Raw genomic sequence first — 15,379 nt, 5'->3', positions numbered from 1 at the left:
GTATTTTTGGGGAAGATTATTTAAGGGAAAGTGAGGGGATTGGGTGAACATCAAATCCCCTCCCATCCCTATACCCGTTGGGAGGAAAATACGAGAGAAATAAACAAGGCCTTATGGTGGGGATGATTCCGTGATTGATTCTACTTCCAAAAGAATCCGGCCTCAGCAAACAGCAACGAGGACACATGCCGGTGTTTTTTTTACATATGACGGTTAATTTACTTACAGACACCACCGATTCAAATTTAATAGTAAAGACTCCCTCAATTTCAAAGATTGAAATGTATATTATTCTGTTAAAGACATATCTTAACAAAACAAAATGTGTCTTACTTTTAGGAACATAGAGAGTGAGTAGCATAGTGATATTGCATCGTAAGATGTTCCCTTATTTTCCTAGTCTCATTATTCTTCCATAGCATCTTATCCGTAGGGAAGCACCTCCGTTATTTCAAGTTCTCTAGAAAAACGTCATTAGGTGCCTCGAGAGAACAAACTGCTCATCACCCGAACTAACAAATTGCCAGTTCAAACAACAGCCAAACAGGACAGTGAGCTTGTGACGCTTCTAATCAAGGCCCCCTTTGCACGTTAGATGATAACAATGGTGCTAATGATGCCAATCTGCGAACTTGATTTCACAAACTCTTGGTTGCTGATATGTGAACGGTCTATCAATGCTGTCAGCCAGCCATAATCTTACAGTACCTAGCACAGTTCAGAAACAGGAATTTCGAATAATACTGTAAAATTTCCGTGTTTCAAAGAGCGTAAAGCAACAGCATGAAAATAATTAACTGCGTTAATTTCAGGACCTCATGGTCGTTGCAGCTTCACTTCTAAAAAAAATGCATTGCCACATCAATTTTCTTTACTTCTGAGGACAATGTTGAGCCACATATCTATACACAATTGTCAAGTCGTCAAACCCCTCGATGCAATAAGGAAACAAAAGTGAAGCTATAGGGGAATAAAAAAAATAAGGCAATACAACACAGAAGGAACATCTAAGTCACCTTCTTTGCTACAGAGAAAAAGAAACATATACGGCTGGTGATTTTACAGGGAGATTGGGTGCGTCAAAAGTTTCCTGGCAAATATTTTCGTCAGAAGGTTTCAGAGGTTAGGAGCTGGGATAGGATAAACAGATACCAACATGCAAATGGCGAAGTACTTGATACCTTGGCTAACAAGTAACCTATGTGAAGGTAATTATCCTGTCTACAATTCTTGTGCGGCACAGAGGGCATTCCGAACATGCAAGGGCGCAAGGCTTGCACACTGAAGAAAAGGCATAGCGTTAGTAAAGATAGACGATAAGGATGCTTAGCACTTGAATACAATTCCCTAACATTACTTACAGCAAAAATGCCGACAAGGAAGCAAAACTGCAGCAGTTGCAGATTCAAAACATACTTTGCAGACATGGGAATTGCCATCTTTATCACCCAAGGGATCAGTTTCCTTCTCCTTCATCTCTTGAATTTTAGCCTGCATGCACCGAAACATAAGGAATCCAGCAGCCTTCCATGATGGAAAAAAAATTCAAGCAACCAGGAGAAGATGTCTCTTAATCAAGTACAGAAAAGAATCGACCAGTTAATATAGGAAACCAGGCTAAAATCAATACAAACGAATTAGCTAAACTAGGCCCAGAGAAATCGAGTTATTAATTTCCTTTTATAATGTGAAGAGAAACTTTGTAAATAGCTGCTATGTTCAAGTACATCACCTAGTTGAGGAGCTATTTGCACCCACCTTGCATACGAATTAAAACTTATCTAGGTAACTAAACTAAGATCACTGTTGAAGAGCATACCTCACAGGTTCATACAGGGATGAACACCTTTGAACTTGAGGGCCTAATTTACAACTTACTTCCTCAGTATCATAATATAAGCAGTTCTAAAACTTGACAGGCAAATATTTTCAGGTTTGAGCATTAGCATAGAAAGAATTTCGAACATAAAGAATATCCAAATGATATTACTCCATCCGATCCATAATCATTGTCCCTGATTTCGTACAAAGTTGTACTAAATCAGCAGCATTTAATATGGATCGGAGGGAGTACTAGATATGCCATGAATATACTAAAAAAACAAAATGACATACTTTTAGAACATTTTTTGTCAAAGTACTTTGAAGAGCATGTCAGTGTCCTATACTACGGAGTACTTATATTGTGAATCAGATGGAGTATTCTACACCAAGTTTTACCAGTACATTGGCATCACACTGATCTCATAATCTATTTTCAGAGTTTGGAGACTTCAAGATGTGCATGAGGAGGAGAAACAGCACACAAGTAATGGACATATTATCCACCCCTTCGTGAAGACACGCCGTAATACAAATAAATCGAAATATATATATATATACCTTGAGACGAACAAGAAGAGGTTCAAATTCTGGACTTCTATATTCTTCTGCAGTTAGTGACTTCACTGTATCATCTGACGCTTGTTTCTCAATTAGAGCTACATTGGTGCCACCTTTGTTTTCTTTTGCATCATTAGTTATGTCAGCTAGATTGATAGACCGATCATCAACATTTAAATCAGATATGCTGAAAGCCCCTCTCTTCAACTTAGCAACAAGAACCCACATGCCTGCCAGGTCATTTTCCAAAGAAAGCTCTTTTTTCTTTGCTTCATCAAACTTCTTCTTGTACTCCTCTTCAAGAAGCTCCTTCTCTGCTAAAGCTGCTTCTAGAGCAGCTTCCCGCTTTTTCCGTGCCAGTAGCTCCATCTTCATATCCTCTAAATCAAGACTCCAAGTTCCAACCTCATCCCTACCCCTACCTGTTGGGCGGCCCTTTCTAACAGGGACCCTGGAATGTGCCATCTCCTGCGCAATTAATAACTCCTTTGCCTGCCTTGCATTTTGTATGGATAACTTTGTAACTTCTTCAGCCAAATTCTTAAGCTCAACAGCTGCAGAAGATGCCAATTCTTTTGCATAAGCAGCTTCCTCACTTAATTTGTGGTTCTGCGTGATTAGGTCCCTATTTTCTTCAATGATTTCTAGATGCTCATATTTAAACTTCTCACTTTCAATTTCCTGTCAAGATATATCACCAAAGTTGATTGACTCCTTTGATTAAAACAAACAAATAATCGTTTTGCGCAACCATCAAATGAACATATAAATATAGTATTGCATGCCCGCCACATATTAAAGAATGCAGCACGAATTTTTTCCTAGGAAATCCAGCTAAACAGAGCACAAAACGGATCAAACCTTGGCCTGAAGTTTAGATTTCAAATCAAGAATCTCCTGTTCTGTGCATTCTTCAGGGGATATGTTGGTTTTTGGTATGAGCTGTGCCTCAAGACGTAGAACTTTTTCTTGTAAATCATTCATTTCTATAGTCTGCAAGTAGCATAAATATTTTGCGCACCAATATTAAATGTTTAGAACATTTAAACTGAATTTAAGCACACACAAAAGGAAGAAGGGAAGAAAACCTTCTGTTCTAGCTGCTCCTGAAGGACCCGATTATCTGCTGATTTTAACTATTACATCAAATAAGAGACAACAATAGTTAATTTAAAATGTTATGTACATGTATAATGAGAAAATTGGTTGTGGAAAGCACACTGCTTATTTAGTAAGATCACCTCCAACTCAAAAGACTTCTCATTGCATTGAGTTGTAAGCTTCGTAATAGTCTGTTTCACAAAACCAGCTTGTTACTACACAGGAAGCAGGGTACACAAATAATTATGAGGCTTATCCATTGTCCATATACTAGACAACAATACCTGCTGCATATCCACCATAGAAGCATTAGCAACTGATGCCTCACCACTTTCCATGATTTTTTGTTCCAGGGCTCGCAGATGCCTCCTTTTTTGATGAATTTCATGCTCTAAATTTTCTATCTGTTATCAAAAGATACATGCATGAATATTAGTTACAGCGCAGGGCATTGAATCATCAAAAAAACGAAGAATGTGATAGGTTTATCCAAAATAATTAGAATAAGCTCATGATTTACAAAGGTGATGTCAGGGGCCATCTATCACAAGTGGCAGAATTTGAAATAGTATAGTAAAGTAAGGGAAGGCAAGATAAGGTATCAACCACGAGACATGGAAGAGAATCTAGGATATTAGCTAAAGTTTAGTGTTGTATAGTGTAGTATGCAACTGTCAAACACCCCACATGTCTACACCTCAGTAATACAAAAACGTATGCTTATTTATCCTTGACTAACAAGACAAATTTGTTACCCGCAAAAATAACTTTGTTGATTAGAAATAAAGCATCTTGTAAATTATGGTATTCCAATTGCATATTGTAATATTTGAAGTATCATTTTGCCTCTCATGCTAGTAATCATTGATCAGAACGTGAGTCCTAATTCTGAAGATACATCCGATTGTTTCCACAGCATTGATTTTGTGTACAGCAATAGACAGTAATGTGTCATTGATGATGACTGCTGATTTAGTGGAACAAGATTGAATATTGAGCAAAAGGATTAAAATAGAAATCTCTAAAAAATGGAAAGAAAACCTACTTGATTCTTTGTCCCTTCAGGGTCTTCTATAGATTGTTCGATTAGTCTTTTCAGCGAACTGGTACCAAACGCGATCTCCCCAGCAAGCATCTTAACTTGTTCAATCAGTAGATCCAAATGATCTGACTCTGTGATTCCCTCCTGATAAAAATGCAATAATATATAACCAATACTCAGCCATAAATTCAGCTAATTCGCTTTCAAAATACAGTATAAATTAGAACTACTCAGCCAGGAAACCCTTGTAATATATATAAGCCTGCACAGAATATATTGTGTACATATATGTGGATAATATAGGCATCCAACTGTTCAGAAATTTAGATTAGATTGGAACTGAGTAGCAGAGATGGAAATAATTGAACATGCCTACCATAAAAGTAAACAATGTTGCCTTACTAGCTTACTTCAATTCCAGTAGGCGCAATCACAATGCGTACCAATACTGTTTTGCATGAAGACCTGTAAAACCCAGTCCAAATCCACTACCACTAAACCCTAGCCTAGGATAAATCTCTCTCTAAACTACTCCCTTCGGTTCAAAATAATTGCCCAAAAATGGATGTATCTACACACTAAACATTTCTGGATACATCCATTTTTTGGACAATTATTTTGAACCGGAGGGAGTAACAAAATTCTCTACTCTAATCGGTCATTGCCTCCAAAGGCCACAAAATGACACAATAGTGTCACCTCCTCTGACAGCCCTCCCATTGTCGTCTCCTCCTTCCCCTCCTCTCTCATGTTCGCTGTCGCTGCCCCTTCCATCCCCTCCTCCATCCAAGGCCGATGGCTCCACCACACACTGACAGTACCTCCGCACAGAACTTTTGTTCCTGCCGCAGCCGCACCACACACTGACACTGAGCAGTATTCCTTCTTTGACAGATCCATCCCTCTTGCTTCAGCTGCCTCTTACCAAGGAGCTATTCTAGAGTCCCCTGTCCATAACCAACATCTGATTTCGGTATTTGCATTTGGATTTTGGGCATGGATTATAGAAGACTTCAATCTTGGTTTAGGTTTTCCGTTTACATAAGGTAATATCAGCTCCTTGCTCTCCCATAGCCTCACTAAATATTTGCATTTTGTTTTTACATACAGATAAACTTTATCTTCCATTATCCAATGAAAATACAGATCAATCGATCTACTATTTGCTTTCCAGAAAGAGTATCACCATATGGCAATACATGTATCGTGGGTGCCTTGTATTCTGGGAAAATATGAATAGAGCTCAAGAAAAAAAATATGTTTGGCGCTGAGAAACAATTCGAGAACGTAAGTGTCAGCCATGATTGAAAAGAAACAATGCAAGACTGCAATGGTGAACAAGCTGTGGGTGTTACGGACGGGAAGTAATGTTTTAAGGGGGGAATAATGAATGTGGCCACATAGAATTTGGATTTTTAAAATAGTTTACCTAATGTTGTTTGGAGGCTAACAAGTGAGAAGACATTTTTTCAGGAAGAAGCGCATTCGTAGTGGTGATATTGGAAAAATTGAAGAAGGGCAAGATGGTGCTAAATCTAAGGATTAGGACACTGGCACATGCCATTGCTCAATTAAAAAATGTAAAGTGCAAAGCCACTGGCACATGCCATTGCTCAGTTAAAAACTGTTATAGTGCAAAGCCAATTACCTGCGCTGAATCTGGTCCCGAGCCAGTTACTGAAGAATGATCTCCGCTAGCAGACCTTAATTCATTGATCTCATCCAATGGATCTGGCAAAGCAACTGACAGAGAGTCCTTCGATGTACCGTCATTTTGGACTAGCGTAGAATTATCTTGTGAAGTGCTTAACTTCTGAAATAGATAGAATTAGTACACTTCCCTAGTTAAAAAGCATACTGATGACTAAAGAGAATCATACAAGCTTAAATATAGGAACAAATGCACAATCAGATCAATAAAGACCACCTACATCTTCCTCACTAACAGAATTTTGGCGCTGGAGACGAGATGAATCTGTCAAAGAAGGAATACTGCTCTTTGTGGAAACAAGTATTAACTTAGTCAATCGTTGTATTCTGCTCATAAGAGCAGCTTTTGCATCCTCTTCCTCCTCAAGGCGAGATTGCATTTTTACCTGGCCTGCCTCCAACTATACAAGGAAAAGGTAGAGTCAAAATAAAAAAATTGAAAATGCAAATCATCTAATGTTCATAAATAGCTGACCAAAAGTATCAAGCATTTGCATAGATGCCTAACAAACTTCTGTTGTTTAGTTCTATCCCGCAAAAGGAAAATGAAACAGACCTGTTGCCGTAATATCATGATTTCTTCCTGACTAGCACCCCCAATCATTCCTCTCCTAAACTCATCAAGCTCTTGCTTTAAAGATGATATTTCTCTCTGATACTTCTTGATCAAAGACTTCTCATCAACTAACTGGACAGACAAAATAATGAAATGTCCGTTAATTATTCAGATAATGGTGCCATGGGAAGTCAGTTTTGCGTGCTGAGAATATTTACCCGGTTACGAGAGGCATAAATTTCAACACGTTTTGCTCTGCTTGCAAATTTCAATGTATTATGGGTTTCTTCCATGTTACTTGATGCTGGGGTAATTGTGCAAATTAGCTGCATAAAGAAATCAGTATATCAGCTGGCTAATTGAAATAATCAAGTTTCACTTCACACTGCATGAGATGGTCTCACCCAGTACAAGCATGACTTTTAAAGAAGGAAAACTCTAAGAAACGGGTAGATACTTACTGAGACATGACCATGGCCACTCAGTGATGACTGCAGCAGACGAGTCAGCTTAGAATCTCGATATGGTATATGTGTTGCTCTCCCTTCACTGAGCTTCCCAATAACCTTTGAATTAGGAAGTTAAGTTTAGAATGAATCACCATTACGTTAAGAATACCAGAAACACAAATGGATCTTGCATAAATCTAAAAGGAATTAAGTTTAGAATTTATTACATGTTGAACTGAATCAGCAAAAATATGTTACCACATATTCAACAACCCCAACTACTAATTACTTGTACCATATAAAAGCATCTACCAGATGACTTCCAATATAAGTTCAGATTTACTCCCTAAAGTTGGTAGAACTGAAGTTCTAAGACAGGATCTCAACGAGGTGTGTTTGAAGTTACATAAAAAGCAACCCCGAGTTGTGACAGGTATTAGAAACAAAAACTTACTGTTCCCAGAGTTAAAAGACTCTTGTTAATGAAGGATCCTTCCCTTCTTCTTAACCCAGTAGTCTCTGTCTTAGAGCTCTCTGAGCCAGCTAGATCGATCAAATTCTAGGAGGGGGAAATAGCATTACAAGGTAAGACTAGGAAGCATTAGTAGTTGAAAAATAAAATGTGGCTCATGTGTAAAACAACATACAAGTTGTGAGTACATTGCTCCATCGTACTCATCATTGCGATCACTGCTTTCGATCATCTGCCAAAGAGCACATATATCATGAGCCCAAATAAAGAAATACAACATATCATGTGAGATTCAAAAACATGAAGCAGAATTATGGATAAAAACATAGCATCTTTCATAAAGAATAATAAGGCAATATTCATAAATTGGTTAAATGCCTGAAATACAGAAAGAATTTGTGAGCTCACCATAGTAAAAATAGTATGACTTCGGCTGCTAAATAAGTTGAAGTTGTTTGAACCAACATGCCGATGCTCTGTTATGTTAAGTAGCATTAGTTTTGATATTACCAAAATAGAAGAGGTTGTGGCTCACTCTGGTAAGACTACAATTATCTATCATAAATTTCACATAAATCAGGCCAACTATTTAGCAGTACAAGATAATTATGATAAAACTTCAGAAATTAAAACAGCAATTGAGTTAGGATCCTAAATAAAGTTGTGAGCAAAATCATAAGTCATCAATTGCATGCATAAGATTTGATACTTCAAGAATCCCGTACTAGGAGAGTAAGAGACCCATGCATAAGATTTGCACAATTATCTCACATGATATGTTGTATTTCTTTATTTGGGCTCATGATATATGTGCTCTTTGGCAGAGTTTTAGCCATGCTGGGGTAGTTGTGAATAGAGTAAGAGAGGAGTTACTAAGTGAGTTGATAGAGGATATTCACGCAGCAAAAGAGTATTATGTAACCATAAATCATTTATAATATGCATACCAATGGCTAAAACATCAACTACTTTGTAAATGAGGGAGTAAATACTCTGTTATTTCTAAGTCAATGATCTTACACATTAACTCTTTATCTAACGGTCAATTGAGTAATTGCATATTTTGGAAACTATGTGCAACTGTGGTCTACAGATTATCTAAACCTTAAGTTGCACAAATGTTTGTACAGTTGTACTCTTGAATCTTGATAATGTGCAACTCGGTCGACTGGGAGATAATAATTTGTCAAGCAACTGAGAAATTGCAAATCCATTAATCAAAAGCAATAATAGAAAATCCATGGCTAATAATTGGCTCTAAAAGAGAAGAAAAGCATACATTTCACAACCAGACTAACAGCATGGTAGAGAGATACTGGATGGCTAATAGCATGTGACTCACAGAAACAACACACTTCACTTGTTGCATATCCATACCAATTGGTAGCCACTACGTTCAAAAAAGATAATAACATTCTAGTGTTGGGGAAAGCAATATAAATCACCTTCACCCGCAGCTATAAAAGAAAGAGCATGTCCTGGAGATAGGACAACTTCTTCTTTTATCCCTTCTACATATGTTCCCTATAGCAAAAGGAAGCAGATCATTAGAAGATCGTAAAAAATAGAGGTGCCACTGCAGTAGATAAAGGCATAAAGCTACATAAGCGTTAATCCATAGCTTGCGTTATAAATGAACAAGTTAGAAACTAAAACTGACTAATACAATGAGATTTACATGTCAATCACTCTCAGAATCAAATGTCACTCCACAAATAAAGTTTGCACACAAACTGTATTCTGCTAGAATCGTTCATCAAGCCATTATGCCATGAGAAAACAACACGGTTTAAAGAAACATAATGGGTAACATGCAAGAAAAAAATTCAAATCAAACATAGGAATGCTAAACTGATAATATTACAACATATTCACAATTTGTTGACTGGATGAAATAATGGCCAAAATAGCAAAATCTAAAAATAAGCTAAAAAGAGGGGAGGAAATGAGAGGTTCCAAAAAGTACGGGCAGAAGTTTTACGCTTAAGGAAATGAAAAAAATCAAAGAAAATAGGTAAAAAATGTTCAAAATAGGTTTCAGGAGGAGATGGAATAAATACAGAATTACAACCCATATATAAAAGCAAGGCAATAAAGATAGCCCAATGATTGCAGAGTTTAAACCTGTGCATCCTCCCTCACACGTAGATTTTGTCCAGTAGGATCAAGCAGATCATTTATCACCTGCAAGGAGATAACAGATTTAAGCCATCACATAGTAGTAGATGAAAGTGCATTCTGAATACAGATAATCTACAATGGAGCATGACTTTTACAGAAAAAAAAAAGGCAAATAGATTCAATACCCAATATCCACAAATCGCAGCATTAGTATTTGTACAGCACAGGTGGGAAGGATAGGACATTCACCAACCGCATTACTTCAAAACTCAGACTGGCATGAGTGTGGCTCATGCAAGCTAACTAAGCCAAGAGCCAAGAGCCCACACCAATAACAACTAAAGACTTAAGATTATATATGCGCCTAAATAAGATACTACAATCGCTACTTACTACATTATGATCAGTTGCAAAAAGATTCTAAAAAAAAGGCTTTCTCGCCAATAGTGCTTTCGACACCATTTTCTCCCCGGGTATCACTCAACATTCACTCACCTAGTGTGGGAATTGAACTTGGTTGGGCTGCCTGCCGCCTGCAAGAACCAACCAACACAACAGCAGCTCCGTGGTATATTTGGTGGATCCATCTCTATAGACCTTTCGATTTGGTTGTTAGGGCTGGTCCTAGATCACTATATATCCTGTTTGGAAAGGGCCATCCCTGTATAAGGAGGCGGGCACGTCTATTTATATGTGGGGAACGGCAAAGGACAACCGAAAGAAATTCATGTGGATAACACGGCCAGTGACAGCAGTGCTGACAGCACAGAGCAAAACAAAATGAGGATAATAAATAGTAGCACGCTCTAGGTAGGGATATTAACCAGCAAATATTTTGTGAAGGGTCAGACAAGTCTATTTGGATTCACCTTTCAGAAAGAGAAGGCACTAGTCAAATTAACATACAAGTATCAAGTGATACTCAAGCAAAGCTACTGTCAACTAATCAAGAAAGTGATAAGATAACTAAAAGATGCAGTGCCTGTGGAGTGTGGAGAATTTATGAAAATGGTAGTATTTCTCAATCAGATGGCATACCTCATTATAGATTTCCAGATATGACACGCGGAGCAAAAATTCTCTTCCAGGAGTCTGTAAGTTAAGATATAAAAATCGAAGTTCTAAGTTTAGTGTAAACAGAAAAATGGCAAAATACTAATTATACCTGAGCAGCAATGAGTAAACAGTAAGGTTGACAAACTGCAAGATTTGCAACAAAATGGAACATGCAAGTTCTGTATATAGGTTTGAGTATGTCATTATGGCCACAGCTTCTGGAGTTGTCAGCCCCTCACCGTTCTTTAGTCAACCAATTGAATACTAGGATTTTTTATATTTTGTTCCCTAAGAAGTGAGTGGGGAGTTCCATGTGTGTAAACCAATTAGAGAACTCTCCAAACCCATAATGTTCCACTTTCGAGGCAGTTTATCTTCAACAAAGGACTACCACACAGTTATACAGATTCGGTCTTAAATCTTAACTCTTGAAGCTGTCATTTGAAAATTCAGATTACTGTGGTCAGCTGAGTTTGTATATCACAAAACATATTTGCGTCACATGCATAAACATGAGCTGCTTTGGTGATACAGTGGTCGGAATGACATTCAATGTTATCTAAACTATTCCTTGCACCAACAATGACCAAGAAGACTTCAGAGAGGATTTACGAGGTGATTAGTTAGTCAGCAAAGTAAGGTGTTTCTTTATTAAGGAAACATAAAATAAATCCATTATGGCAGTTCAACATATTTACAGATGCAACGTCTAAATCCTATGCAACTAAAGCACTTGCTGGCATACCTCTTGTATTAAGCTGAAGACATCCTTGATGGCTAATGGGATTATTCCAGGACAATTCTGGTCACCCTGCAAAAGTTAAGAGAATAAATGAATATGCTGAATAAACATAAATATTGTCTTCACAAATTGCAAATAGGTTTATATAACAATATTATTCACGAAAATGGATATATGACAATCATATTCGTTATCACTTGCAGTAGCAGGTGCACAAAAATGACAAATTTAATGTGAAAGAGTATGCTAGAGGGATGACTCCTTGAACTTGTTGCTATTTCATTGGATCTTTTGATAAATTTCACTGTAGGAAATAAGAACTTACATGCATTGTGTGGGTTTTCCCACTGCTTGTGACACCGTAGGCAAAAACTGTCCCTACAAGTTAGTACAAAATTGTGCTCAGAGGTGACTTTGGTAAGCTAGCAATTCAGCAAAGAAGGTAAAACATTGAATTATGTAAGAATACATGCTGGTGTCGTGTCATTGGATAGCATTGAAAAATGATAGGGACAATAGCAGTAAATTAAGTATCAAAAAGTCTTAAGAAGGTAAAGATTGAATAGCTCGGAATGGACAGTGCAATCACAACAGTAGCATTATATATAGGCATAGGGTGAAGGTTCATAGATGGAAGTCAACTCTCATGACACAATAGTTATATCAATGCAAGAAATGTGCATAAAGTGACCTAAATGAGTGAAAGTAGCATACCATTTATGCCCTCCATAGCACCTTTCACAACAGGCCGGGCAGCAACATCATAGACAGCCTCTGTAGCTGTTGAAGGCCCAAAAACTCTATCTAAACAAATAAACAAAAGGGAGAAAAACTGATTAAATATCAAGTAGAAACCAAGCTGAATAGCTGATATAACATATTGATTTATTTTAAACTGTTTGATCCATCTTAATCTAAACATAGAATGTGTGCCTTGAATTGAGTGAGGTTGTTTTATATTAGCTCTTCTCATTATGTTGTTGCAGAGGCTAGGTGTAATTGGCACCAACTTGATATTAATATATTCCCTATATCGAAAAAATAAGGTTTTACCACGGTGAGCAGAAATAGTAAGGGTAACTGTCTAAAACTACTAATAAACGAGCAGAAGACTATTCACTGTACTCGACATTACAAGAAGTGCACTTCCAAGAAAGACAAGGTCAAAATGCCCATATGGATATGTGCTGTACAATGCACAAGTGAATGGTACACTGGGAATTGGGACGTTTCTCAGCTATATGTTGCAGTAGCAGGAAAAAATATATGAAAAATCACTAGCTGTCAACAAAACAGTAACAGCTGACTCTCAAGAGTGCACAGCAGGAGTGAACAAAACCATCCATATATGCTCATATGATTCCACGAATCGAGCCCAGACCTCTTAGGGATTTGTGCACACTTTTGTGAGCAAAACAAGGGTCTCATAAACTGCATCCAAATCATAGGCTTATGTGTAAATGTGAAGTAAACCCACCTTCAGTATGGATTTCAAAACACTGGTTGTCAATGTGTGGGCATAAGACTGTGTTATCACTATGTCATTTAGTGTTAACACGGATCAGATAATACACGCAAGACTATTCACTGTACTTGGGATGTACAATACACAAGTGAATGGTGCACTGGGAATTGGGACGTTTCTCAGCTATTTGTTGTAGTAGCAAAAAAATATATATATGAAAAATTACTAGCAGCTGCCTCTCAAGAGTGCACACCAGGAGTGAAATTTCCAGTCCGTCGTCCCCGTGGTAGCTCTTATGGATTTGTGTGTCCACAATCGTAGCTAACCCCGTGCTAATTTCAGGAATGTGGCGCTTATATCCTGTGAAGCGTGTATGTGTGAACACGCAGCATGTTCCAGCAATGTACCCGGGGGCAAGAACTGCAGCCAATCGCCGAACCAATGCCATCGTCAAATTTTGTATGAAGAATGTTGCAATCCCCGAAATCACAGAAACCTCAGAAGTTGTAGTCTCGGATGGTACGAAATTTATCAAATCACCAACCCCGCAACCCACATTGCCAGCCAAATCCAAATAGACCAGAGAGAAGCAGGTGGAGCGTAGTAGCTACTTACCATAACCATAGGCCGAGGGCTGTACGAAGTCGCACCGCACGAGGCGGTCCCCATCGGGGTACCAGGTGATCTCGTCCCCGCGCTGGATCTCCCGGTCGCTGCAAGCACAGCAAATCCAGAGCTCAAATCAGTCGGGACACTACTCGCAACCGCGTCGAGCTACAAGCCCCTAGCAACAACAGGTCCCGCGGGCGGGCGGGCGAGCAGATCCCCCGTGCGAGATCCCCGTACCTGAGCGGGCGGAAGCGGATGGTGACGGAGATGCTGTCGCCGGAGCGGGAGGTGTCCTCGATGACGAGCTCGTCGGCGCTGGGGAACGGCACGGGCGCGGGGGGCGGGGCCGGGGCGGGCGCGGCCCGGCGGCCGGGGGTGGTGGACCTGGATGGGGCCCCGCTCCCGCCGCCGGCGTTGTAGAAGGAGTGGGAGGAGACGGAGGAGGGGGAGGAGCGCGGGATGAGGCGCCCCGCGGCCGCGTAGGAGCTGGAGGAGGAGGAGGAGGTCGGCGGGCGGCGGCTCCCGGCCGAGAAGGGCGAGCTGCTGCGGCGCGACGAGGAGGAGGACGACGGCCGCGACGACATCGCGGATCTCGTTCCCCGCGCGGCCGCGAGCGTACGCGGCGGTGGACGGTGGAGCGAGGCGGAGGGAGGGGGAAGGTGTGGGAAGGTCAGAGGGCTTCACATGGCCTGCTGCTCCATTCCAAAAGAGAAGAGAGGCCGCTGCGTCCTCAGTTTTTAAAGCAGCAGCAGCGCAAGCACGGGAGGAAGGAGGAGGCTGCCGTAGGCATCGTAGGTGGGGGCCATGTTGACCACGTGGCGCCGCAGTTACACTGAGCCGCTGGGCCCACCTGGCGGGGAGCGCGGTGGGGCTCGGTTGATTTGAAATGGGCGGACGGGTTGCGTGTGGCGGGCGGGAATAACTGCGGCGTGTTTGGCTTCTTAATTGTTTTCGGGGCTAGGGCAGGGAAAAGCGAAGCGAAGCGGTGGCCGGTGGCGGTGGGAGGTGAAAAAGGTGAGAGTGAAACGGGTGGGGTGGTGGCACCGCGCGCGCGGCTTTCCTGGAGGCGTACGCGATCTGCTGCCACTGCAGCACTGCGACTGGGAGCTGCGGATGCGGAGCTGGTTGGTGGTTCGCTCACCAGCTTTCCTTGGTTTATTGCGCGTTTTTTTTTCTTTTATTTAAAAATCGTCGGTGTGGTGTTCTCGATGGAGTTTGTGATACGAATTTGAATTTGTGAAAACGACCCCACTTTGTCTGCCGGTTTTTCCAGGTGAGTGCCTCTGCGCATTTCGGCCATCAAAATTAACCGACTACGTCCTTTTAGGTGGGACCGTGGACAGCTGAAAAACGTATGTTTGACTTTCCAGAGTCTCAGCGATCCAACGGAAAAACCAAAATTTGGACCGTCACCCTCTTTTAGTGGCTACTAACGTCCCATCGAGCCCCGCCGCTGGCGATTCCCGGTTCCCGCGCGAGGCCGGCCGATTCTCGGGCGCTCGTCAGCCGTTTCGCGCGAGGGGGTGAAACCGAAGCCTCGTTCCCGCCCTTTCGTGCCTACATAATGTACGTCGTCGGCGGGAAAATTACAGTCCATATCTGGAATCCATGGCTAACCATGAAAGCACCGAGAGCCGCGTCACTGCCATGGCTCACGCCAGCTATCCGGAAGAT

The 15,379-nt window shown here is 40.6% G+C and overlaps 1 protein-coding gene across 2 annotated transcripts; it reads right to left on the bottom strand.

The window, feature by feature from the left end:
- Positions 1-832: 832 nt before the first annotated feature.
- LOC127305954 (kinesin-like protein KIN-7K, chloroplastic) lies at positions 833-14,417 on the bottom strand. 2 transcript variants are annotated; one of them, XM_051336555.1, is made up of 25 exons: positions 13,943-14,417; positions 13,712-13,809; positions 12,346-12,435; positions 11,957-12,009; positions 11,635-11,700; positions 10,872-10,925; positions 9,837-9,896; positions 9,158-9,236; positions 8,121-8,188; positions 7,888-7,944; positions 7,695-7,799; positions 7,253-7,357; positions 7,010-7,117; positions 6,792-6,923; positions 6,457-6,636; positions 6,174-6,338; positions 4,529-4,669; positions 3,768-3,887; positions 3,624-3,674; positions 3,471-3,518; positions 3,244-3,375; positions 2,383-3,063; positions 1,362-1,491; positions 1,182-1,281; positions 833-1,090 (listed from the first exon to the last, which is right to left on the bottom strand). In XM_051336555.1, the coding sequence occupies exons 1-24, from the start codon at positions 14,287-14,289 to the stop codon at positions 1,199-1,201; spliced, it is 3,153 nt and encodes a 1,050-aa protein (XP_051192515.1). In that variant the 5' UTR covers positions 14,290-14,417; the 3' UTR covers positions 833-1,090; positions 1,182-1,198. The 2 variants fall into 2 exon arrangements, with proteins under 2 accessions (XP_051192515.1, XP_051192523.1); XM_051336563.2 differs by having other exon boundaries at positions 1,417-1,491.
- Positions 14,418-15,379: the final 962 nt, after the last annotated feature.

The sequence above is a fragment of the Lolium perenne genome, chromosome 1, assembly GCF_019359855.2.
Source record: "Lolium perenne isolate Kyuss_39 chromosome 1, Kyuss_2.0, whole genome shotgun sequence".
Classification (NCBI taxonomy): Eukaryota; Viridiplantae; Streptophyta; class Magnoliopsida; order Poales; family Poaceae; genus Lolium; species Lolium perenne.
Note: the sequence above shows the minus strand (reverse complement) of the source record. Positions and strands in the feature narration are given on the sequence as shown.

Bases quoted from the DNA above. Each gene is read 5' to 3' on its own strand.
- LOC127305954 (XM_051336555.1), bottom strand. From the start codon at position 14,289: ATGTCGTCGCGGCCGTCGTCCTCCTCCTCGTCGCGCCGCAGCAGCTCG. The intron at 7,800-7,887 runs GTATGTTGTTTT...TCCCCCTCCTAG, and splicing joins GAGCAATGTACTCACAACTT to AATTTGATCGATCTAGCTGG. The intron at 3,064-3,243 runs GTTTGATCCGTT...ATATCTTGACAG, and splicing joins AATCTAAACTTCAGGCCAAG to GAAATTGAAAGTGAGAAGTT.